The sequence below is a fragment of the Gymnoscopelus microlampas genome (genome assembly GCF_963454915.1).
Source record: "Gymnoscopelus microlampas genome assembly, chromosome: 21".
NCBI lineage: Eukaryota > Metazoa > Chordata > Actinopteri > Myctophiformes > Myctophidae > Gymnoscopelus > Gymnoscopelus microlampas.
Window position 1 is genome coordinate 40,667,773 of NC_139958.1, and position 26,680 is coordinate 40,694,452.

At 40.0% G+C, this 26,680-nt stretch overlaps 1 protein-coding gene across 3 annotated transcripts; it reads left to right on the top strand.

The window, feature by feature from the left end:
• Positions 1 to 640: 640 nt before the first annotated feature.
• LOC311037136 (GRAM domain-containing protein 2B-like) lies at positions 641 to 24,251 on the top strand. Of its 3 annotated transcripts, none has more exons than XM_084046226.1 (14): positions 641 to 850; positions 3,254 to 3,412; positions 5,857 to 5,944; positions 10,446 to 10,515; positions 10,930 to 11,033; positions 12,139 to 12,234; positions 13,234 to 13,305; positions 15,900 to 15,983; positions 16,959 to 17,070; positions 18,122 to 18,217; positions 19,152 to 19,230; positions 20,300 to 20,404; positions 22,534 to 22,618; positions 23,751 to 24,251. In XM_084046226.1, the coding sequence occupies exons 1-14, from the start codon at positions 738 to 740 to the stop codon at positions 23,787 to 23,789; spliced, it is 1,302 nt and encodes a 433-aa protein (XP_083902352.1). In that variant the 5' UTR covers positions 641 to 737; the 3' UTR covers positions 23,790 to 24,251. The 3 variants fall into 3 exon arrangements, with proteins under 3 accessions (XP_083902352.1, XP_083902353.1, XP_083902354.1); XM_084046227.1 differs by having other exon boundaries at positions 20,300 to 20,389; XM_084046228.1 differs by lacking the exon at positions 13,234 to 13,305.
• The last annotated feature ends 2,429 nt before the right edge of the window (positions 24,252 to 26,680 follow it).

A 26,680-nucleotide genomic window follows, 5' to 3' on the forward strand; every position in this document is an offset into this window, starting at 1 on the left:
CAAGACAAGAGTTTTTTGAAAATAGCAGATCTACAAGCTCACAACACATGGCATCGTGAGCTTGTATGCATATGCATACATAGGTTTGAAGTGCTCATGTGGCCTAGTCATAAAAAAACATGTGAATGTGAATTGTTTTTTTGGCTTCTATTGTGTTCTCTTGTTTGATCTCCTTCCCACTTGCCCCCCTACCCCTCTTCTTCTCTCTCTCCCCACTCTTCTTTCTACGGAATTTAACGTTGCGATGGGAATGATGTACAAAAACAAATTTCACCCACTTTTTTACCTTGTAAACCTGTGATGTGACAATAAACCTGATTCTGATTATGATTCTCCTTCAAAACCGATCTAAAAGAGCATAACGGTGGCTGTAAAAAAGTCAAAGCCTACAAACTGTTAATAAAGTAATCAATCAATCAATCAATCAATCAATCAATCAATCAATCAATCAATCAATCATTGGGAACATGGGAACTATACACGAAAGCGAATTTCACCCACCCACCTGTGATGTGACAATAAACCTGATTGATTCTAATTCTGATCTAAAGTTGCTTCTTTTGGGCTTGTTTTCCTAGACTAGGTTGCTTATTTCTCTCGGAAAATCTGGCAACGCTGATCCTCTCCTCCTTCCCAAAAAAATCTCCCTGCTGCAGCAAAGAAAGCCTTGTTGTTTTGTTGTTGTTGTTGTTATTGTTTACCATCCATAATCTATAGATCGGATCAATGAAAGGGCGATGGTATCGATGAGCGATCAGCAGGACAACAGATCGATACTGATCATATCGACATCTGATCAACAGCAACTTGCAACAAAGTCTCACGTCAAACTGGTTGGGATTCAGTCGATGTGAGTTTAACACAAAACTTCTAGTGGTGGGAAAAGTACTCACATTGTTTTACTTGAGTAAAAGTATAAATACCGCAATGTAGATCTGTTAAGTAAGTTCCGCCGATAATCGAAATGTACTTGAGTAAAAGTACAAAAGTATTGGCATCTTAAAGTACCAAAAGTAGAAATTAGTCGCAATCTCATGATGCAGAATGTCCCCATTTCACAAGTTTTCAAATTTATTAAAATCTTTTGAAAATAGCAGATCTACAAGGCCGAAATTGGGCTGAAGTGGTTAATGTATGTTTTGTAATAATAATCAAAATCTACAAAGTAACTAGTAACTAGTCACACTAGAAATCTGACATGATTTGCTACCTGGATAAAGTCTTCAAATAATTGTAGTGGAGTAAAAGTACAATATTTGCCAGAGATGTTGTAAGTGGAGTAGAAGTTAAAGTACTGAAGGTTATCCAGTAAACTAAGTAAAAAATAGCTCAAAAGTGTTTAAGTACACTGTACTTGAGTAAATTTACTTAATTTACACCACTGTTTAAAACAAACTTCAAAGGCCCTGCCGTCCAACTTTAACAATTTGATATACACTTTATTACGGCGGTGTCACTCGCCGAAAATAACAGCAGATCTACAAGTGGGACGCGACGCTTGTGACTGAGCTTGTAGATCTGCTGCTATTTTCGCAATATACATATAAAATGAATCGCTGCTTTTGTCTCTCTGTCAGTGTTGCCATGTCTGCTCATTATAAGCGACGTGCTTTAAATGTGTGGTGGTTGCGGTTTTTTGTTTCTAAAATGTAGTTGCTTATTTGGGCTTGCTTAAACCAGTGTTTCTCAAACATTTTTGGAAATGTTCCAAAATGACCTGTTGTTGTTTTTGTTGTTGTAAATAGCTGTATCCTAGTCGCTTATTTTGGGCTCGTTTTCGTATGTTTAATGTTTATGCAGCCTAAGCCTACACGATAATGTACAACACACACATATCATGTATGTTTATATACAGAGACACGTGGCATGGTAGTAGTTCTTTACACAAGGAGAGAGAGAGAGAGAGAGAGAGAGAGAGAGAGAGAGAGAGAGAGAGAGAGAGAGAGAGAGAGGGGCTTTTAAACCCAAGCAGAATTCCTTTATAAACCATATGGTTGTTCAAGCTGGAGAAGTTGTTTTGGCTCTTGTCATTCATCATTATTATAACATGGTGTGTGTGTGTGTGTGTGTGTGTGTGTGTGTGTGTGTGTGTGTGTGTGTGTGTGTGTGTGTGTCCTCTGTTCAATGTTTTTATGATAAACAGCTTACAGCTTTCTCTCTGTTGTGGCTTTACTGCATAATCTGATTTAAAGCCGCAATGCACAGTTTTCATGTCCTACCCTGAACGCAAACTTCTACCTCTCATGCTAGAGGGGGGTATATTGCACGTATGAGCTTCAGGCAGTACTAGCCTAGTAAGCCTACTTGTCAACCAGTCCAGTAGTTGTCCTACCAGACAGACAGCTGTCTCAATCTTATCCATGGTTGACTGTTTACACATTCAGGCTGAAGAAGTAGATTGTTTGAGGTCTTAGTCATTCATTGTTATCAAAATGTAGTTTTTTTTATTGATTCTGACAATTGTCGAATATTGAAAGAACTGGAAATCTGTCAGTCACCTGTTCAATGTTTTGTAATGGTAATAAGGCTATTTGTCAGTGAATCGGGGTAATAAGGCTGTGTGTCAGTGAATAATGATAATGAATTGCATTTTTATGGCGCTTTTCTAAGTACTCAAACTTACTCAAGGCGCTTTACAATGGTTCATTCATTCAATCAGGGTAATAAGGCTACGTGTAAGTGAATCAGGGTAATTAGGCTGTGTGTGTGTCAGTGAATCAGGTAATAAGGCTGTGTGTCAGTGAATCGGATAATAAGGCTACGTGTCAGCGAATCAGGGTAATTAGGCTGTGTGTGAATCAATCGGATAATAAGGCCATGTGTCAGTGAATCAGGGTAATAAGGCTGTGTGTCAGCGAATCAGGGTGATACGGCTATATGTCAGTGAATCAGGGTAATAAGGCTGGGTCAGACAGTGAATCATGGTAATAAGGCTGTGTCAGTGAATCAGGCTAATAAGACCATGTGTCAGTGAATCAGGGTAATACGGATATGTGCCAGTGAGTCAGGTATAAGACATACCTGTGAGTGAATCAGGGTAATAAGGCTGTGTGTCAGTGAATCAGGGTAATACGGATGTGTGCCAGTGAGTCAGGTATAAGACATAACCTGTGAGTGAATCAGGGTAATAAGGCTGTATCAGTGAATCAGGGTAATACGGATGTGTGCCAGTGAGTCAGGTATAAGACATAATAACCTGTGAGTGAATCAGGGTAATAAGTCTGTCTCACAGTGAATCATGGTGTGTGTTCAGACCAGAGACAGAGCATGGAGGAGAGGACAGACAGTGGAGGAACGGGGCCAGGCTGCAGGGAGGAGACAGAGACTCCCAGGCGTCCAGGGACCCCCAGACCCCCACGGACACAGAGCCACAGCCTCCAGAGACCAGGAGGAAGACGTCATCCCCCCTGAGGTGAAGTAGGCTGCACACTACTCTGTCTCAAAACCTGTCAGTGTTTGGCCGGGTTTCAGCTGAACTTAGTCCAGTACTGGGCCAGCCAGTGACACTAGACCAGAGTTGATTTTGATTTAGTTTTAGTCATAGTCTTTTGAATAAAATTCAATTTAGTTTTAGTCATATTTTAGTCATCTGAAAAGTTTTAGTTTTTATCTAGTTTTTATCTAGTTTTTATCTAGTTTTTAACTAGTTTTAACTAGTTTGCGTTCCCATAGAACAGTCCAATATTCACTTACATTTCAGCTTAGGGACACATGCTTTGTCCTAGTTTTCATAATTGACGAGTCTCATTACCTGGTTGGGTTGGATTCCATTTGTACACTCTCAGAGTTACAGACCCATAAGGGTCCATTTGGTTCCTAACTATCCATCATCTAGTTTTAGTCGACTAAATATCACAATATTATAGTCGACTAAATCGACAGTTGATTTAGTCGACTAAAATGTATATTGGCGGTGCCTTGATGGCGTCGTAATGCCTGATTTTACACTTGGTTGCATGCTGAAAATAGCCGATCTACAAGCTCAAAACGCGTTGTGAGCTTGTAGATCGGCTATTTTCAGAGCGCAACCAAACATTAAATGACTTGTCTTTTTGTTCTGCTGGATCTCTTCTCCACTAGTCCCAACTGTCTAGTTTTTATTTGTTGACGAAATTGTCAATATATTTAGTCTTAGTTTTAGTCATCATAGCTTAGTTTTTATTTTGTTTTCGTCAGTGGAAAAAGGCAGTCGACGTACATTCTTCGTCATAGTTTTAGTCGACAAAATCAACACTGCACTAGACCTACTGTAAATGGTAAGTGGTGCATTTACGTACAGTATATACCGTAGCGCCTTTATCCAAGGCACTTTAAACCTGATTCACGCTTTAGTCGCGCGCCGAGAATAGCAGACCTACAAGGTCCCAATGCATTGCGGATGCGACGCGTTGTGAGCTTCTACGTCTGCTATTCTCAGGCTCTGCGCGCAAAACCATCACGCAATGGAGCATAATGCTTTTACCGTGTGCATTAGATTCACCCATTGACACACACACATTGACACACGGCCTGTGTAGACAAAAAAACATGCAAGACACCAACCTACTCATCAGGAGCAGTTAGGGGTTCAGTGTCTCGCTCAAGGACACTTCGGCAATAACCCAGGGGGAGCCGGGGATCGAACCAGGAACTTTGTGATTCGGCTGCTCTACCCCCTCTCCCACTGTAGGACTACAGTGTGCTAATGTCCATCCTGTTTGATATATCTGCACGCTATTTACTCAATTCATGCAGTAGTTTAGCCTATACCATGTTGAACAACCTTGCCCAAAGAATGCCCATAAATCATTTGATTTATGCCAGTGGTTCTCAAACTTTTTCATGTCAAGGACCCCCAAATTTACTCTTATTAGCCCGCGGACCCCCATTTGAAAAGATATGCCAGGGACCCCCATAAGAGAAGATTTTTTACGGCTCTAGCAGTGATTATCAACCATTTTAATTTCAAGGACCCCCAGTTTGACATGTATTAGGCTACGGACCTCCATTTAATGGCATTTCTATCTCTGGGACCCCAGAGTGGGCAAATGGAACCATTTGTACTATTTGGTTCCATTTGTACACTCTCAGAGTTACATACCCAAAAGGGTCCATTTGGTTCCTAACTATCCATCATTTAACTGGGGACCCCCTGGAACTCCCACAAGGACCCCTGGGGGTCCCCGGACCCCACTCTGAGAACCAATGATTTATGCCATTTATGGGCAGCAAATTTGTATTGGATTTGTTTTGGGAAGCCATTCTTTGTCTGCAGTCTATGGATGCTTCTTGAAGTTATCTCCACAGGTTTTTCTTTTTATGTTTAAAGCTAAATTAAATCAAATCCAATAAATATTGTACGTGCATTAACAACTTAAAGGAGGAGTTCACCCAAAAAATGACTTATTTTCTATCAATTGCACACCTTATGAAGCCTTGAATCCATGGATTATTTTTTGGTTTTGTCGCATTCCTAAACTAATAATTTGATTCCCGTCTCCTACCGGCTAATGTATCCGGTAGACACAAAGTAGATTATTTGTGTCTCCTACCGGAAATACACACGGTCGTCAAATTAATGTTTTAGGAATGCCACAAAAACAAAAATAAATCCATGAAATCAGGCTTCATGGGGTGTGTAATTGATAGAAAATAAGTCATTTTTTGGGTGAACTCCTCCTTTAAACCGTGTTGTATGTTGTTAGGACATTTAGACTAGTCTCAATGGGAGGACTGTTCTGACAATAACATTTAGTCTGTACATATATTTACTTGTTTAATAGAACAATATATTTGTGTTATCTTTGATTTGATAATTATGGATGTAGTCATTGTGCTAATAAGTTATTAATATTATCTTTGTGTTGTTATTTTCAGATCTAGACACGCGGAGCAGCTTTCACCCATTCTAGTTCCAAGTGACGGTGAAAGGAAGCTGGAACGGAAGAAGGTCCAACCCAACCAGGTAATGAGACTTGTCAATAGGCTCTATTAGGGGCGGGAATTGCCAGGTACCTGACGATTCAATTCGATTCCGATTCTGAGCGCTACGATTCAATTAAATTGCGATTATTGCGATTATTGCGATTATTGCGATTCCTGCGATTCCCGATTCATTGCGATTCCAATACATGATTTATTTCCCCCTCACTGTGCGACTAATAAACAAAGTGCTTTCTAATGACCCATAATGAAAACATATTCATTTACTTCCATTATCTTTTATTGAAAATAAAAACAAATGGAAGAGATGTGTGGAAGGTTATGTTTGCCAACATGTCATGAACAATTGCAGAAACCCAACAGTCATTTTTTGGAAAATAATACTGACTTATATAAAACAAAGGCTGCTCAATATTCTGATGACCAATCAAAAACACTGCTACTCTGTGCAATTAGCAATGTAATAAAGAACAAAATGCAAAACATTTAGCAGCTTTCTTAAAAAAAAAAGAAATTCTGTACCAACATTCAATAAACAAAAAAATAATATTAATGACATAAGATGTCAATATTAACAAATAAAGAAATACTTTAAACCAAATGCTCCTGTTGTGCAAACAAACTGCAAATAACTGACCCCAAGCTTCCTTAATGACACTTCAGTAACTGAACATTAATTGGAAAATAATACTGACTTATACAAAACAAAGGCTGCTCAATATTCTGATGACCAACCAAAAACACTGCTACTGTGTGCAATTAGCAATGTAATAAAGAACAAAATACAAAACATTTAGCAGCTTTCTTTAAAAAATAATAAATTCTGTACCAACATTCAAAACAATAATATTAATGACATAAGATGTCAATATTAACAAATAAAGAAATACTGTAAACCAAATGCTCCTGTTGTGCAAACAAACTGCAAATAACTGACCCCAAGCTTCCTTAATGACACTTCAGTAACTGAACATTAAATCCCTGAATAAACAAAGCACCTTTTTTTCTAATGAAGACAATTCAGGGTTCTTCTGACCTCAACCAAAATCCTGCCATGCCATTGAATACATGGAAGTTAGTGCATGTTCTTGTTTAAGAACAGAAGTTGGTCAAGATGCTTTGGCTTGAGGGTGCTCCTCTGTGCAGTCAGAATGTCCCCTGCAGTAGAGAAGACTCTCTCTGAGGAGACACTGGTGCCTGGAATGCACAGATATCTCTTAGCCAACTTTGCAAGCAGAGGAAGATCCTCCTGATTCTTCCTCCACCAGTTGAGAGGGTCCCCTTTGAGAGGGAGTGATGGAACAGAGCGGTACCTGGCCACTTCCTCCTCAGCTCTGGCATACGCTGACACAGGCTGCGTTGATGTAGTTTCTCTGAAGGTCTCCCCCAGCAGATTCTCTAGCAGAGATAAGGGTGCCCTTTTTTTGGGAGCAGGCTCTTCTTCATCGGTCTCTGGGTCTTCTCTCTCAGAGTCGGGCTCTGGGTCTTCCTCCTCTTCAACTCTCACCACTTGCTGTAGGATAACAGTAAAAAATGAGAAGAACAGGTGAACACAAACTCAATGAGAAGAATAGATAAACACATTTCATTTTAATTAACAATGTCAATATCTTCAATACACACATTTTAACTTAACCCATTAAGACCTGAGGCGATTCTTAAAAATGTTTTCTAAATCCTAACAGTTTTTTGAAAAAAATCTATTAAAAAAGTCAAGATTTTTCAAAAATGGCAGATCTACAAGCTCATAGCGCGGCACTCGGTGCTGCGCTATGAACTTGTATATCTGCTATTTTTGAATAGCCAAGGAAATCTAAAGTGACAGATGGGTAAACAAAACACAAAGCTATTTTTATATTAAATGTCAAAAAATGATATGTTTTGTACATTTGGATAAGTTAAACAATGATGTATATTTTTTAGATACATTTTTTACATAAAATGGCAGAATTACCTCTAGTGAGGCGGCCTCAGCAACCACTCTTCCATACACAGCCACTCTCTCCTCCTCAGAAAGGAAAGGCAGGCTCTTGAACCGAGGGTCAACAGCAGAGGCTGTGTGAAGTGTGTTTTTCTCCTCCTCAGTGGTGTACCGCTTCTTGAGGTCTGTATTGATGGCCTGCTTTATGTCCCTGACCAGTGATGATTGTCCAGAAGCATATCCTGTGTCCTGAATCAGTTGTGCATGTAAAGGAGCAATCAGTGAGATGGTGGGGTTTTTCTGCTCTGACATGACTGTTGTGGTATCCAACATCGGCTTCATGGCCTGGACAAATGCTTCTGCATTAGAGATATCTGCAGTGCTGAAGATGGCAATGTCTGACTCCTTCTTTCTCACCTCAGGTGACAGCAAGGCAGCGGTGATTGAAGGCTGTACCAACAGAAATCTCTCCACCATTTCATAGGCACTGTTCCATCTGGTGCACACATCTGTTTTGAGCTTCTTTGTTTTCTTGAAACCATGTTGCTTCTGCTTTACCTCAAGCTGGTGTTTAGCAATGGTGCTACGGTGGAAAAATGTTGACACTCGCCTGATGTTCCCCAACAGCTTAACGATAAGGGGCAGCTTCAGTGCTCGCTGAGAGGCCAGGTTTAGGGTGTGGGCGTAACACCTTACGTGCAGGAATTTGCCCTCTTGAGCTGCAGAAACCATGTTTGTGGCATTATCAGTAACTATAGCCAAATGATCTGTACTGAACTGCCATTCTTCTCCTGCTTTTATTAACATCTCCTTCAGGTTTTTTCCTGTGTGTTGCTCTGTCATTCTCCTTGTTTGGAGTACATGAGAGATGAGCTGCCACTCGTCACTGATGAAGTGTGCAGTTATGGTGATGAAGGAATCTGTGGCAACCGATGTCCACGCATCCGTAGTTATAGCAACCCTTTCTGCTTTTTTTAGAGACTCTAAAACTATGTCTTTGGTATCGTTGTACATTGCGGGGATGACTGTATCTCTAATGGTTGACCGACACGGGACGACGTACCGTGGCTCCAAAGTGCGCAACATAGCGCGGAATCCATCGTTCTCAACGACTGAGTATGGACGCAAATCCTTGGCAATAAAAGCCCCGATGGACTTTGTAATTCGCTGCGCCTTTTGCGAATGTATGGGCAGCTTTGTCAACGTGTCTGGGATCGTTGTTTGGGTTGCAGCAACAACTGGCTGTTCTTCTCCCAACTCAGGGTGCCAGCGTTGAATATGGTTCCTGATGTTAGTCGTGTTCCCACAATATGCATTTTTGGCTTTACATAACTTGCACACGGTGTGACTTTTATCCAGTTCTTTTTTTCCCTCTACCTCGTAGAACCCAAAATGCTGCCATACGCTTGCTTTGAATTTCGAAGGAGCCGGTCGAATTGTTTTTTCTGTCATATTTTCTCTTGCTTCTCTCGGTGTTTCTGCCATATTTTCTCTTGTGTGTCTCGGTGTGTCGTCATAAGTTTGTTTAGCTAGTTTGTTTTGAGTGAAGCGCGTGGGTATGTTTGCAGTGTGCGTCACCTTAAAATGTCCGGTACGGCGCCACAGCGCAGTCTCATAATAGTTCCCCCCTTTCACTCCATCCGCGAAAGGGGGGAACTAATCTGCGACTGCGCTGTGGCGCCATACCGGACATTTTAATCCTGACGCACACTGCAAACGTGCACACACGTGGACGCGCTTCTCTCTAAACAAACTCATGAGACACAACACAAGGGAAAATATGACAGAAAAACGAATTCGAACGGCCCCTTCGGGATTCAAAGCCAGCATATGGCAGCATGTTGGGTTCTACAAGGTTGAGGGAAAAAGGAAGTGGATGAAACTGATTTTTTTTAACATAATGTGTAAAATATAATATATATTTTTTATATTAAAAAATCGATTTTTGACATTTATGAATCGATTTATAATCGCGCATGTCCGAATCGCGATTAATTGCTGAATCGATTAATTTCCCCACCCCTAGGCTCTATGCACAGCAGCCATTTTGGAGAGAAATTGGGCCTCTTCTTACTTCCTTCACAGGTGTTACCAATGATACTAATGACGGCTCTGTTCCATTCTGGTCAAACAGAGGCAGGGTGCTGATATTGTGCATGTTGGCTCACTAGAAACGCTAGTGGGTCTCAAAGTGTGGTCCAGGGACCCTCATGGTTCCTTGAGGGGGTGTAACTCTGAGAGTGTACAAATGGAACCAAATGGACCCTCCCGGGTCCATTTGGTTCCATTTGTACACTCTCAGAGTTATTGAAATTTAAAAGTGTGAGAACCACTGTGCTACACTAAATGGAACAGAGCCTTCATTAGAATCATTGGTAATACCTGTGAAGGAAATAAGGAAGGGGCCCAATTTTTGTCCAATATGGCTGCTGTGCATAAAGCATGTGTCTCTAAGCTGAAATGTAAGTGAATATTGGACTGTTTATATGCAACGTGTACAAAGTATGTGAACATTTGAAAGGGGGAAAGGTAGCCTGTGCAAAGGTCAGATCCAGGATGCCAGGGTTCATGGTTATGTAATATGTTTCTGTGTTTTTTTTAGATATCAAAGACAAACGCACAGTATCATAAGTTATTCAAGGAATTAAGCGAAGATGAGTTTCTAAAACAAAGTAAGTGCAAAAAACATTTGAAAGTTATATTTTTTACTTCACTGTAAAAATGTCATCAGTGTTAAAATGTCCAAAACTGTTACTTTTCAGGAAGTGAAAAAACAACAACGAACAAAACATGTTCCAATAGATACAATGTAGTTATTATTTAGTCACAAGCTCTTGTGACTAAATAATAACAAAACAAAGTAGAAACAATAGCAGATCTACAAGTTCAGAACGTGTCGCATCGCGACATGTTCTGAGCTTGTAGATGTGCAATTTTTGCTACTTTTGTGTGACACAGTAGTATGATGAAATAGGGCTTTAATTTACCCCCCCCCCCCCCCAAAAAAAATAGATGCAGATACAAGGTTTCTGCCAGACGGCAACGATGTGTTTAATCAAATCTAAATCAATGTGTGTTCCCACCAGGCTATACGTGCGCTCTACAGAAAGACATTTTGTATCAGGGGAAAATGTTTCTTTCTGACAACTGGATCTGCTTCCATTCTAAAGTGTTTGGCAGAGACACCAAGGTAGGATTATGCTACTTTAGAAGATTAAAGTAGCTGTAAGTTTGTTTTAAAACAAAATCCTTGTGTTAAAAAGTTAGAGCCATCTAATGCGATAGTGTTTGTTCAGTAACAGGGGGTCTCCACGTCTCTCCAGCTCTTTCGTAAACATAAAATACAATTTCATTCAATCAGGAGAGAGAACCAACTCATCAGCTTCAGTTTTATAGTGTTCCAGTTCCAATTTTGTCTTCTCATTTCTTTGTTTCATCACTTTACCCATTTTACTTGTTTGCACTGTATCTGAATGAGTTCAGATACAATGAGTGGATCAAGTTGGTTGGTATCCTGACCTCACAATGTGTTTTCTGCCTATTAACTCATTGAGTGCCATTAACGCGTTTCACGTGTTTTGCCGCTATGGCTCAACGTGCCAATGACGTGTTTGACGTTTTTCTTTTTTTTTTTTTGAAAAACATGTCCAGAACCCAAGATATCATCATCTGAAGATTTGCAGCTCCATCCACTCCTTGTTTAACTTAGAAATGAAAAGGGCTGTATCTCGCTTCCTAAGCACTTTTTGTTTTCTGTGGAAAAAACTCATAAAATAACAACATAAAATAGAAATATTCTTTGTTTATTCGTTTCTGTTCTTTTACATACTCATAGGTAGTACAATTGAGTGCCAGAATTGCCAAACGTTTAAAAAAAGATCTACAAGCTCACAACTGTCGCATTGCGACGCGTTGTGAGCTTGTAGATCGGCTATTTTCAAATAGCCTAGGTATAAAATAGGGCTAAAGTGGTTAATGTATGTTTTATAATATAATAATTTATATCTGAAAAGTAACTAAAGTTTTCAAACAATTGTGGTGGAGTAAAAGTACAATATTTGCCTTTGAGATGTAGTGGAGTAGAAGTGAAAGTATTGGAAATTGGAAATACTCAAGTAAAGTACAAATACCTCAAAATTGTACTTAAGTACAGTACTTGAGTCAATGTACTTAGTTACTTTTCACCACTGCTTACATCCCCTTTAATACATTCAGTGTTCATTAATTTCTTGTAGATTGTGATCATACGAAAGCATATACTTGTCAATAATAACCTTAATGTTTACTTTTCCCAGATTGCAATTCCAGTGCGCTCGGTGACTCTTATCAAAAAGACTAAGACGGCCATTTTAGTTCCAAACGCCCTGGTGATCGCAACTACATGTGAGCGGGTAAGACAAGACTTCTGGCTTTTTTTGTTCCTTTGACAAAAATACACCAGACCAGCAGGCGGCAGTGGCTCAGGAGGTAGAGCGGCCGCTTGGCACTTGGAATTCTGAAGGTTCCCAGTTCGATCGCTGGCTCCCTCTGGGTTAGTGTCCAGAGGCCCCTTTATTTCCACCCAAAGAACTTTGGTACTAGAACTGGTTTCCGTTCTAGATCCTTGGTGCTATTACGGAACCGTTTCCACCAGTTAAACCCATTAAGACCTGAGGCGATTCTTAAAAATCCTAACAGTTTTTTGAAAAAAATCAAAAAAATATTTTTTCACGATTTTTCAAAAATATGCTATTTTTGAATAGCCAAAGAAATCTAAAGTGACACAGATCAGACCAGGAAAACTGTTGGTAGAAGACATTTGTAGAATCCTCAGAAGCAAAGATTTGAGTTACAAATGTTTGCTTTAAATATATGTATATTCAAAGATTTGCACACATTTTCCACGCTTTTTATAACAGATCATAGCGCGGCACTCGGTGCCGCGCTATGAGCTTGTATATCTGCTATATATTGAATAGCCAAAGAAATCTCAAAAGGACACCGATGCGTTCCCGGTCTTAATGGGTTAATGATGTTTTTTTTTGTTGCTTGCCTTTGCCACTGTTTATATCAACCACTTTTGTTCCCAGTTCAGGGCAAGAAAGTACGTTTTGGTTCCAGTTCCGAACCAACTTTTAGGGTCCTGAACCAAATCATTTTCAGTCGAAACACTGAAACAAAATTAAGCAGGAAAAAAAGTGTCCTTTAGCAAGACACTGAACCCCTAACTGCTGACTGGCTGGCTGGTGCCTTGCATGGTTTCCTCTGCCGTGTGTGTGTGTGTGTGTGTGTGTGTGTGTGTGTGTGTGTGTGTGTGTGTGTGGGTGGGTGGGTGGGTGGGTGTGTGTGTGTGATAAAGGCACTATATAAATGCACCATTTATTTACCATTTTGTATACATTGTTTTCCAGCACGTTTTTGTGTCGTTCCTTTCTCGAGACACCACCTACAAACTTCTGAACTCCATCTGCGTGCATTTAGACGTAAGTTCTGTTTATTCTTATGACTTTATATAATTACACTAAAGTACAAACAATCCTAATCAATCAATGCAGGATATCAAGAAATATTTCGTATTTTTATGTTTTTTTACAACCAAAAGTATTTGCTGTTATGATGGCAAATAAGTTATGCTTTTGTGGTGAAATAACCATTTCAATATTCATTTGCAGACAATTACAATTCTGACCATTGTAATTTCAATTCAATTCAATTTTATTAAAGTGTCAATCACAACAAGTTGTCTCAAGACACTTTACATGTAGAGAAGAGACCCGACATCCCACCCTGAGCAAGCAATTTTGCGACAGTGGCAACGAAAAACTCCCGCTTAACTGGAAGAAACGTCAGGCAGACCCTAGGCTCTAGGGTGGCGGCCTTCTGCCTCGACCGCGTCGGGGGGAAAGAAGAGAGAGAGAGGGAGAGACAGAAAGAGATACAGTGCAAGTAGTAACAATAACAATAGTAGCACATATAATAGTGTAAGATAGTATATGATAATATAATATAGTACATCAATAATGTGTATGCAGTATATAATGGTATAATAAAAGAATGTTAACTCATTCCCTGCCTAGAACGACTAAAACGACTTCTGTCCATAAGCCATGCCTGCCTAGAACGACTAAAACGACTTTTTAAAAAATAAAAAAAATAAAAAATATTTTTTATTTTTTATTTTTTATTTTTTAGATTTTTTTTATTTTTTTTGACCCAAAGACCAAGGAGATATGATTTTTCGAAGATATAGACTCCCATCCACTTCCTTGTTAACTTAAAACTTTAAAATTCTGTATCTCGGCTCCTGAGTACTTTTTTTTTTTCAATGAAAAATATGGCAGTGTTCAAACGCGCCAGAAATAATTCTGGCAGTGAATGAGTTAAGATAATATACAGTATAGTGTAGTGGTATAGTGTAGTGTAGTAGAAATCCATCGGCCGTGCTCCATGGAGAGGCCCGGTCCACAGTCACAGTCTTGAGCCGCAGCTGGGGGTCCGTAGTGACAGTCCATTTTGAATGATAGTTATAATTCAAAAAGACACAGCTATCTGTTTGTGATTTCCTTACACTCATAACATTTTGTGAAGATAGATGCAAATTAAATGTGTAAAATAAATGTAATTTGTTCATACTGTGGAAAATCTAGGAAATGTCAGGCAAGCATAATTTAAAGGGATTTCATTGTAATTACAGTTCCCTGAGTAGACTGTAGTGTCTGCAGTTCTAATTATTTATTTTGTTTATTTATGGTTAATTAATACAGTTCTGATAAAAAAAAAAACAATTGAGGCATTGATTAAACAATGTCCAAGATAGATTGTCTGTGATGTAATTGTCAACATAATTTAGATGCCGATTGTGTCAAATGTGAACGAGTTCAGATGCCATTTGTTACTGCTAACCACGTAAAGGAGAATTTCACCCATTTTCAACCTTATCTTCATATAATTGGTCCTCACTAATGCTCATTATAAGATGTCACTATTTCTGTCTACTCACTCTGTGTCTCAGAGGAGGGCTGTGGACAGTTCAGACACCTGCCTACCAATGATTCCAAGTAATAGAAACTAGTCTTTCTCTTTCCCGTAAAGTTGACATGCTGATAAAGAATCAATTGTTCTGACATGAATCCAAAAACAAAATTAAAAGAAAGTTTGAAATGTAAGAAATTACGAGATGAGTGGACAGAAGTAGTGCCATCTTATAATGCACATTAGTGAGGAACAGTTATATGAAGATAGGTTGGAAGTGCCCCTTTAAGCCCTATATACTTTGTTGCATGACGAATAGCTCACAACATGTGACTTGTGTGAGCTTGTAGATCTGCTATTTTTGTTATATACTGTATACATTTGTTTTTTTTAATGTATTATTCTCAGAATAGGGCTGGCAGCCAGGTTGAAAGTGTTTAAATCTGTTCCATGGGCCAGTGGTTCTCAAAGTGGGGTCCGGGGACCCCCAGGGGTCCTTGAGGAGGGTCCAGGGGGTCCCCAGCAAAATGTGTTAATATGCTGGGCCTGGGTAGCATCGAAAATCAGTTTAACCGATTTGAACAGTTTAACACTATATATCGGCTATTTGAAAAAAGCCGATCTACAAGCTCACACGTTGTTAAGCTTGTGGATCTGCTATAAAAAATATATATAATAGAAATGTTGTCATCATTTTGGAATATGTTTGAAACATTGTAACAACAATTTTATTTTCAAATGGGGATCCGTAGCCAAAAATATATATCCTTGACATGAAAAAGGTTGGGGTCTTCAACCTTTTCAGGCCAAGGACCCCCTAGCTGAGAGAGAGATAAAGCAGGGACCCCCTACTCCATATTGTATAAAATTGTGTTTCGGATTTTTTTTTTTTTACTTAGTCTGCTCTTTTTTCCCTCCACACCTAAGTTCTCCTCGGAAAAGGGGATGCTAGGGTTCAAGTGGTTACGATAAAAAAAGATATATATATCGCGCAAAGATTTGGCGGACCCCCTGTAGTAGCTCTGAGGACCCCCTAGGGGTCCCGGACCCCCTGTTGAAGACCCCTGGTTTAGAATGTGTTTGATGGACCGTGTTGTTCTTTCAGGGTAACAATCCAGAGAGCATCAGTCTCACAGTTTCCTCCTGTGAGAACAGCTTCAGAGAGACCTGCCATTCTTCACTTCCTCTGGTCTGTATGCACACACACACACACACACACACACACACACACACACACACACACACACACACACACACACACACACACACACACACACACACACACACACACACACACACACACACACACACACACACACACACACACACACACACACACACACACACACACACACACCTTGTTAACAGGATGTTATTGCACAGGGCGTGTTTACCGTGTGTATGGTTTAGTCTCTTTGCAAATCCGTCTGAAGTAGCTTTAGAGCACCGTTAGGGGGACTAGAAGTGCTCCATGTCGTTGCTTTCTGGTGGAAACTTTTCATGTCTACAACCATTACTTTTCAGGAAATGGGGGGGGGGAAATATCCTGTGTTCCAATGAATTCAATGTAGTTATTATTTAGTCACAAGCTCTTGTTAATACTTTTCTTTGGTTCAATATGTATAAAACACACAGACACACTTAACCTCTCCTTTTAAAAACACTCAAAAATAGCTGTTTTCTGCTCCATAACAGTCTGTGAATAACATGTGAAGCAGTGTTGATTTTGTCGACTAAAACTATGACAAAAACTAAGCTACGATGTACTAAAACTGAGACCAAATATATTGACAATTTCGTCAACAAATAAAAAACTAGACTACAATGTTTGTGAGGGACGAGTGCAGTAGAGATCCAGTAGAACTAAAAGTCATTTTATGTTTGGTTGCGCTCAGCATGCAACCAAGTGCAAAATCAGCCATTACGACGCCATCAAAGCCTCGCAAAAATATTATAATTATATAAAATATATAATTTTAGTCGACTAAATCAACTGTAGATTTATTCAACTATAATCTTCTGATATTTAGTCGACTAAAACTAGACAAAAACTAAAACATTTCAGATGACTAAAATATGATTAAAATTAAATAAAAATTAGCTGTCAAAATCAACACTGATGTGAAGTGTGTGTGTGTGTGTGTGTTTTTATCTGCGTGTGTAGGATTTCACTGCAGACCTGTGCGACCTGGATGGAGTGGTTCATCAGAGACAACAAGACCTGATGGAGAGCAGCAGTTCTGGATCCCAGACCCCAGATTATGACAAAATGGCAGGTCTGTGTCACATTATTACCCTGCGTAGGGCCTTATGTCTCTGTGGTAGAGCCTTAGGACACTGAGTGTAGAGCCATATGATCCTGTGTAGGGCCTTATGACTCTGTGTAGGGCCTTATGACTCTGTTTACGGCCTTAGCGCACTGTGTAGGGCCCTATGACCCTATTTAGGGCCATATAACCGAGTTACAAATGAAACTTGTGGGCTTATAGATTTGCTATTTTCACTATCCGTTGTATGACCAAGTATATCGGTTTATATCTGTATTCAAGTGGCATATAACTGGTTAAAGAAAGGAAAGTTATATTTTAGCAACAAGGCCGTAAGATAAGTGGGACAAAAACAGTCCAGTCGGTTTAATGATTTCTTCAGTATTTAACTTGCTTGAGTGACACGGTACTATTTACCAGTGTTGATTTTGACAGCACATTTTGATTTAGTTTAGTCTTTTGAATTAAATTCCATTTAGCTTTTGTCATATTTTAGTCATCTGAAAAGTTTTAGTCTTAGTCTACATTTAGTTGACTAAATATCATACGATTATAGTCGACTAAATCTACAGTTGATTTAGTCGACTGAAATGTATTTTGGCGGTGCCTTGATGGCGTCATAATGGCTGATTTTACACTTGGTTGCATGCTGAAAATAGCCGATATACAAGCTCACAACGCGTCGCGCTGCGACGTGTTGTGAGCTTGCAGAGCCGCTATTTTCAGAGCGCAACACCCGAGCGCAACCAAACATGAAATGACTTGTCTTTTAGTTCTACTGGATCTCTTCTCCACTAGTCCCTCACTAACATTTTAGTCTAGTTTTTATTTGTTGCCGAAATAGTCAGTATATTTAGTCCTAGTTTTAGTCATCATAGCTTAGTTTTTATTTAGTTTTTGTCAGTGAAAAAAGGTAGTCGCCGAAAATGTTCCGTCATAGTTTTAGTCGACGAAATCAACACTGCTATTTACAGACAGTGTACAGTGTGTTGTGAAAATGTTGACTCAAGCTCTACGCCAGTGTAAGTCACGTTCTGTTTATTCTTCTGTGTTTGATCAGACTTTGCGGGCCTGCAGGACCAGTTCCTGAACACTATGAAGAATGGAGAGATGTCGGTCCACGCGGACGTTCACCTGCACAGCCCTAACCACAATGGTACCAGCTACACCTACACTCTGTTTACCAACGGGTTCAATAATGAACCTTAAGCACGGACACGCTCTGCACAATGGTACCATCAACAAACACACTCGTGTTTACCGAGGGTGAAATAATGTCAATCAATGGGACCTATGTTCCCTCAACTAGTGATGGGAATTATCGTTCGAATCATCTCGTTCATGCTCACGACAGAGATCGGTTCAAATGATTCGGAATGATTCCTTCATCGTTCAGAAGTGCTTTTGGTCCCGGCGGAGCGAATGGGTTACTATAGGCATGACATGACTGCACAGAAACACAACACTGTCTTTCACACTCCCCGGAAATGGTAACCGTCTTCCATGCCGACATCTCGCCACTCCGACTAGTGGCTTCCGCGTGCGGTTAGGGTGAGGGTTAGGTATAGGGTTCGTTAACGTCGGAAAGGCGACATGTCGGAAAGCCGCCATGTAACCCCCGGAAATGCCCCCCCAACTGTTTACTGTACATATCTTTCTTTCTTATTACTACTTATATATATGATTTGTTTTCTTTTGCATATTAGTGTACATTATTGTTTGTCTTTAAATGTCTCGATGAATTTAATACGCAGGACCTTATTGGCCCTGAGGGCTTATCTGGGTCATCCTTTTAGCATTATTTTGGTTTAAATCTGTGCCACCGTGCCCTTGCAAACTGTTAATGAAGTATTCAATCTTTCAATCAAAACTAAGCTATGGTTGCAATGTGCTGTTCCGCTGAGATTACAATGCATTACGACCAGCACTTACTATACTTTGCAAACCTTGTTGTTGTCATGCATAATTATAAACGTGTTACGTCTTATAAGTGCATTATAGTACGTTATAAATGTGATTTATGATGTATTATAAAACCAACCTTTAAGTAAAGTGTTACTAAGTGTTCTAATTGTTTCATTCACTCATAGGGCCGGTGAAGACCACGCACAAAGATAAATCTGCACAGCCCATGTCTCTACACACCCTTCTGCTAATCTATTTATTCTTGTGAGTAACCTTTATTATTATGTGTTTAGATACCGGATTATTATTGCACTTTTCAGACCACTCACATGTATGACTGTCTGGGAATTTCCATCATTTAGGCATGTGGGACAGATCTGTGGCCACTAACTTTGGGACTTCAATGTAGGCCTGTCACAATCCTATATTACATTGGAGAGATGAAAAGCCATCATTTTCCCATGTCATTGTTTCGCACTAAACACAACAACAATATATCACATGTCACTAACAACACAAGCCACAACGCGCGCAATTAATTTACGGATGGCGTAGGCTACTTTTCACTGCTCACCACACATTTGCCTCCTCGGAGCATAATTAATTGCGGCCAGCACAAACTCACAACATTACGGGTCGACCATGTTGTTCCCTAGCGTCACCGCCGACCACCGCTGAGCGCAACCGAAACACCGCAAGCCGGACAACATCGGGTACACCATTTTGTACCCTTTAGCGTGAGCACCACCACCGACCACCGCCGAGCCAAACCGAAAGCAACACCACGCAGTCGCTACTGAAATCTCCCCACAACAACAACACACGCGACGCAACCACTTCACTTGCATAATCGTCATAACGTTTCCATGCTGAAACATTTTCACACATTTCCGAATATAAAAAATAGCAGAAATAGCAGATCTACAAGCTTTCAAAGCTTGTTGATCAGCTATTTCTGTATAAAATGATTAAATATGTATTTAATTTATTTGTATATATTTAAGTTGTCATATCTGCACTGTGGAACTTTTTTATTACGAAGCCTAAATGGCAAACAGAAAAAATAAATAAATTCATATGTTCCAATGCCAAACACACAATTAAATCGTTCATCGCAATTATTTGAGTGACAATTAATCGTAATCGTGACAGCCCTGCTTCAATGTTCTTAATGTGTTTTTGTGCATCTTTGCACAGTCAGTGTTCCGTTGGTGTTTATTCATTTTTGTGTGTCTTTGCAGAGTCAGTGTTCTGTTGGTGTTAATTCGTTTTTGTGTGTCTTTGCAGAGTCAGTGTTCTGTTGGTGTTTATTAGTTTTTGTGTGTCTTTGCAGAGTCAGTGTTCTGCTGGTGTCCTCCTGTTACATGGCCTTCAAGATAGTGGCTCTGGAGCAGAGACTAAACTCACTGGTTTCCATGGGAGAGTATGTATTTCTTGAGTAAGATGTTCTCTGAACTTAATGTATGTTGAAATATTGAGGTATCATCTTTTTTGTGAAATTGAATTTTAATTTCAAACGGCACTATGTAACTTTGTTTAAAGGACGACTTCACCCATTTTCAACCTATCTTCATATAATTGGTCCTCACTAATGCTCATGATAAAAAAAAGAAATTGTATTCCTGGAAAGTTACAATGCAATAATAGAAGCCATTGTTCTCGCGTTAATAAAAATGTAATAAAAAATCACACCCAGTGGGAAGTGGGCGGTGTGGTCACAGTGGTCATCACAGTGGGTGATTCACTTAAAAAAAAACATAAATGTGTTTTTTTTTAAGTGCACAGTCCTATTTATAGGACTGCACATGTGTCATGTGTTTCACTAGCCAATCACAGTCCTGAATAGAGTCAACCAGTGTACAACGGTGGCCAATCACGGTGCAGGGTTAGGGGGGTACAATGGTGGCCAATCACAGCGCAGGGTTGGGGGGGTGAATGGGTGGGGGTCCAAACCTCACATATAGGGGCGGTTGCACCGCCCGAAAATGTGAAATCTTGTTGGGGGAAAAAAATCCTGCTTAGAAAATCCTGTCCAGAAACTTAGGGTTTCTGGACTATCCACAGCCCTCCTTTGAGACACAGACTGAGTAGAAAAACATTGTACCATTTTGTCATTGAGTATTAGTGAGGACCAATTATATGAAGATAGGTTGAAAATGGGTGAAGTCGTCCTTTAATGAATACATTTTGATTTTGTCCAATCTGTATGGTAGAGTATGTTAATTGGGGTGAATTGGGGTGGTTGTATTTTGTCTCCCTGCTCTTCTATTGAGACATTTAAATCGTGTCAAAGGTCATGTCTCTCCTAGACACCAGATCTGACACGAAGTTTGACCTGATGGATCAAGATTCAATTTATCCCCCGAGCAAGCAGGCAGGCTCTATTAGCACAATGGTAAACATTTCAGCACTTGCGCTGGAAACCGGGTTCAAATCCGGGGTAGAAGAGGAAAGTTACGTAGTGCATCTTTTAACTCAGAAACTGGGTGCATCCATTTATATATATTTTTTACCATTACTACAATTTGTCAAAACTGTTGTTATATCCTGTAGAATGTGTATCATTGTTATTATTTTAAGCAATATTCCAATTTCATTTAATAGGCTCTATGCACAGCAGCCATATTATCACTTCCTTCCCAGGTGTTGCCAATGATACTAATGAAGGCTCTGTTCCATTTAGTGTATCACACTTTACGGGACCCTTACGGGTCCATTTGGTTCCATTTGTACACTCTCAGAGTTACACACCTGTAAGGGGCCATTTGGAAGCCCATGAGGGTCCCTGGACCCCAACTGTAGACCCACTGGTGTAACAGAGTGTTTCCAGTGAGCCAACATGCACAATATCAGCACCCTGACTCTGTTTGACCAGAATGGAACAGAGCCTTCATTAGTATCATTGGTAACACCTGTGAATGTCTTCATAATATGGCTGCTGTGAATAGAGCCTATTGGGTGTAATCTCTCAAGAACAGATTCTGCTCTGCGTTGGAATCTGTCGGTAGCCGTGTTGACAACCCGTGCGCATTGGTTTCAAGTGGGTGTGCCTTCAGATCAGGAAGCAGGCCGCGCTTTACCCAATCAAATGTAGTGGGCGGGATTCACGTGTCCGTCCACCCTTCCCCCCTCGAAACTAACCAAAACTAATTTGACAATAGCGTCCTCGGAGCAGACAAAACCACGGAAAGATATTCACATTTTAACTTACTCTTTCATCATAGAAACAAGTGGGCTTATAACCAAAACCATCCATGTTCTCTGGGAGAAGTTGTGTTAGTGTTCCGTGTATAAATATTGTTAGTGGGAATGAAAACATAGTCGCACCAACCGGAAGTGATGCGCTGAAGGCAGACACAAACCCCGGTTTCCTTGCGCACTGGTGTTTCGTTTGCTTCCTGCCAGACCCAACAGACATAGAACAAACAGCAGAGGTCGCTGTTTTTCATTTTCAGTTGGGTCTGGCTACGCGAGACTATATTGGGTGTAGCTGTTGTTGTAGGCACACCAAAAGGCACATGAAAAGCTATGAGTGTGGATGCTAATTGAGTCCATGTCTCGTTGTAGAAACGTGGTGAAGCACAGGTCGCAGGCCGACTTCAACGCACAGATGTATGGAGAGCTGTCCACCAACCTGTTTACGCTAGAAAAGGTTTGTTACACTGTCTACCGACCTGTCCACTGAACTGTTACACTGCCTACTGACTTGTTCGAAAAGGTGTGTTACATTGTCTTCCAACCTGTTTATACAAGAAAAGGTTTGTATAGGTCACATTTAATGTCACATCCTGCCGCCATGCATGAAAGGACAGTAGTTCAGCTGTTTCAATAGGACCTTTTCCCCCAAAACCAAGCTTGTTAATTAAATACTACTAGACCGGTGGCCATTGGGCACTGAACTACCCCAGGAATGATGTCTTGTGTCTCTTTTATGCCTATATATGGAGTTTCTGTATCTGTCCGTCTGTCCTTTTTATGCCCAATATGGATAAAACGTTATTTGAACCCAGGGCTTCTCAAACGTCTTAATACCAGGACACTATTTTTTGGCAAGCCTTGATTTATACTTACTGTATAGCGGCTTGCATCCAGTTTAAGACCCTGGTGCTAGCCTATAGGGCAGTGAAAGGAACAGCTCCTTCTCACCTCCAGGTAAGGTCAAGGCTTACACCCCTGCCCGACCACTGCCGCCTCGGGGCGACTGGTTGCCTCGTCGCTCAGTGATCCTTCTGGCCGATCTACACACGGTCACAGCTTTTTTTCTGTTCTGGTCCCACAGTGGTGGAATGAACTCCCCACTGATGTCAGGACAGCAGAGTCACTGCCCATCTTTCGCCGCAGGCTGAAAACCCACCTCTTCAGGAAACACTACCCTGACCCTTCCTCTTTGCCTTGCCTACTTGTTGTCAATTAGTTGTACGAGCTCTTGTCTTATTGGATCTTGTTTATTCAATACACGTATTTGATTTAGCTCTTGCACATTTGATTTTCCTATTTGTCTCGTCTGTTTAAGAAAGTAGGTAGTTGATATATTGCACTTTTACCTTAGCGCTAGGTATACTCTTAGTTGCTTGTTTTAGAAGAGAATGCACTTAAGACTTCTGGTGATTAGTAGTTTCCTTGCCTACCTATCTTGAATGCACTTATTGTAAGTCGCTTTGGATAAAAGCGTCTGCTAAATGACTGTAATGTAATGTAATACTTCAATACGTCAATTTCAAAGTCAAAACATGGGAGTTTGGTTGTTTCACATGTCATGTACGTGTCTTGTTCTTAACCTATAGGTACAAAGAAACCTGCGGAAGCTACTTGGCGAGACGTAGCAGATGACTGTCACCTATAAGAAAACGGTCACCTATCAGAGAAGACTTGTCACCTTGGAGCGTGGAGGGACACGAGTCCCTTTGCTGGGCAGAAGCTTCTTTAGAAGTACTGGTTCAGTACTGCAGAGCTGTTGCCAAAGAATATGCAGAGCTTGTCTATAGATTTTTATGGAGTTATTACTTAACCCTTTAAGACCGGGAACGCATCTGTGTCATTTTAAGATTTCTTTGGCTATTCAAAAAAATTGCATGAGCTTGTAGATCTGCTATTTTTGAAAAATCGTGAAAATGTGTGCAAATCTTTGAACATATATATATATTTTTGTTAAAGATTTTAACTCAGATTTTAACTCAAAACATAATTATGGGGGTCCTTGACATGAAAAAGTTTGAGAACCAATGATATAACAACACAAGTTTTTTTCAAAAAACTTTTGGGATTTAGAAGGCATTTGTAACAATTTGCGCAAATGTTCACGATTTTTCAAAAAAATAGCAGATCTACAAGCTCATAACGCGGCACTCGGTGCCGCGTTATGAGCTTGTAGATCTGCTATTTTTTTAAATAGCCGAAGACATCTAAAATGACAGAGATGCGTTCCCGTATTGAATGGGTTAAACCTACACAAACCCTATCATGTTATAATAGGCGAAAATAGACAAACATTCCGCGAAAAAGACGATTACAAGACGCGTTGTGAACTTGTAGAGCGGCTGTTTTTGCTATCGACGCACAATGAAGTGTATAGGGTTTAAAGGGGCCACACCATGAATTTCATTTTTTTTGGGGGGGGGGGGTATTTTTTGGGCTCCCCAGTGTCTCTTGTACCCCAAAAAGTATTTTTTTTTAACATTCAGTCATTCATTCTCATTTCAGAGATTTTCAGAATGGGCGTGTCTGAACAGGCCATTTCAGAATGGCAAGGCAAGTGACATCACTTGCCTTGCCATTGCATTGATGATGGCCAGACAGAATTGCTCAGCAGCTCCCCCCTGCCCAAAAGGACGTTTTGGTATTGCAGCTGAAAAAGCTTGGAATGACAGACAGTCAGATTGTGAGAAAAAATATCTGGATGTTTTTTAGGCTTACAACCTGTTTAAAACGTATTAGGGTTTTTTTTTTTAATTCGTGGTGTGGCCCCTTTAAGTGATCAATAGCGCATTAGCAGTGGACGTCCCCTTTGCACTCAGGGCTGTTTTTATTGTTCGTTCCGCCATAATGTGGTGTAAACCGAGACATTTCATTGTTTTATTCGTGTTCGTTCTGCCATAATGTGGTAGTCTTTAACTTAAACGTCAGTTAGCGTTAGTGAAGAAAACATTCAAGTTGTCGGGCAGAAACCTTGTATCTCCATGTTTCGACTTTCTTGTGTTTTTTTGGTAAATTAGCGTCGTACGTCTTAGTGCAACGGTGTCGCAAAAATAGCCGATCTGCAAGCTCACAACACGTCGCTGAGCTTGTAGATCTGCTATTTGCTATTTTTAAATAATTGTATTCGAACGTGGCTAAGTGTGTCTACAATAGAATAGCCCCACTCCTTGGGGTGTTTTTTCACATAAATATTGGTATTTATATACACATATGTGAAATTTGTCCTCTGCATTTGCCCATCCTATAACAATAGGAGCAGCGAGCAATTAGAGGTTAAGAGTTTTGCTAGGGGACACACATCAAAACATTGCTGGCCTGGAATCGAACCTGGGACAACCAGGGCCTCTTGGCTTCCCTGGCGGGTTCACTAACCATTCAGCTATGGCCGCCCGTCGGGTGTTTTTTTTTATAAATATTGAACCTTTGAAAAGTATGAACAAGCGCTTGTGACTAAATAATTGGAACACAAGGTTCTTTTTTAGATTTCCTGAAAAGTAACGGTTTTGGACATACAAGGTTTCCACCTGACAATTTAGTAGTACTTACCCGAGATTTGCTTTATTTTATAATTCTGTTACATTTCATGTATGTGTGTGTGTGTGTGTGTGCGTCCCACAGACGCAGTCATTTCAAAGCTGTTCTCAACATTTTCAAGTAAGGTCAACATGGTGTGTCTGATTATCATGATTTGCTAATAAATTATATTTGTAGATATTTAATATAGGCTTGTCTGTCAGTGGTCTGAAATGCAAGATACACTTCACTGTAATGTCATTTAATACATTTCCGAGTGGGTATCTAAACATTGTGGGCACCTCGGTGTTAAATTGCCTATATTTTTCAAAATGTGGAAAAAAAGAAGAATGCATGGTTTGGAAAATAGTACGAAATAAGTAAAGTATACATGATTTGAACATAGACGGTACATCATTATCAGACCTAAATGTACCCTTCAACTTAGTTTTAGTGCCCAACATGACTGGATATCACAGGTTTTGTTGCAATTGTAGAAACATTAGGCCTTCATGTAATTAACCCATTAAGACCTGGAACTGTCATTTTTAGATTTGAGCTAAAAAGTATTATTTTACACTTTGGGCTATTCAAAAATAGCAGATATACAAGCTACGAGCTTGTAGATCTGCTATTTTTGAAAAATCGTGAAAATGTGTGCAAATCTTTGAATATACATATTTTTTAAAGCGAACATTTTTAACTCAAATCTTTGCTCCTGGGGGTCCCTGGAACAAAATATTTTGATGGGGGTCCGCGGCCAAATACATATAATTTTGGGGGTCCTTCACATGAAAAAGATTGAGCACCACTGATATAGAAACATACGTTTTTCAGAATGCTGTTGAGATTTAGGAGACATGTAGAATCGGCTTCAGGTCTCAATGGGTTAAAAAGTGATTGTATGTATTTGTGCCCCGCATTTATAAAATGTAAATATAAAATTCAATATCGAATAAATAAACATAAGAAAAATGGTGCCCAGAGTTCACCATCTTCAAACTTA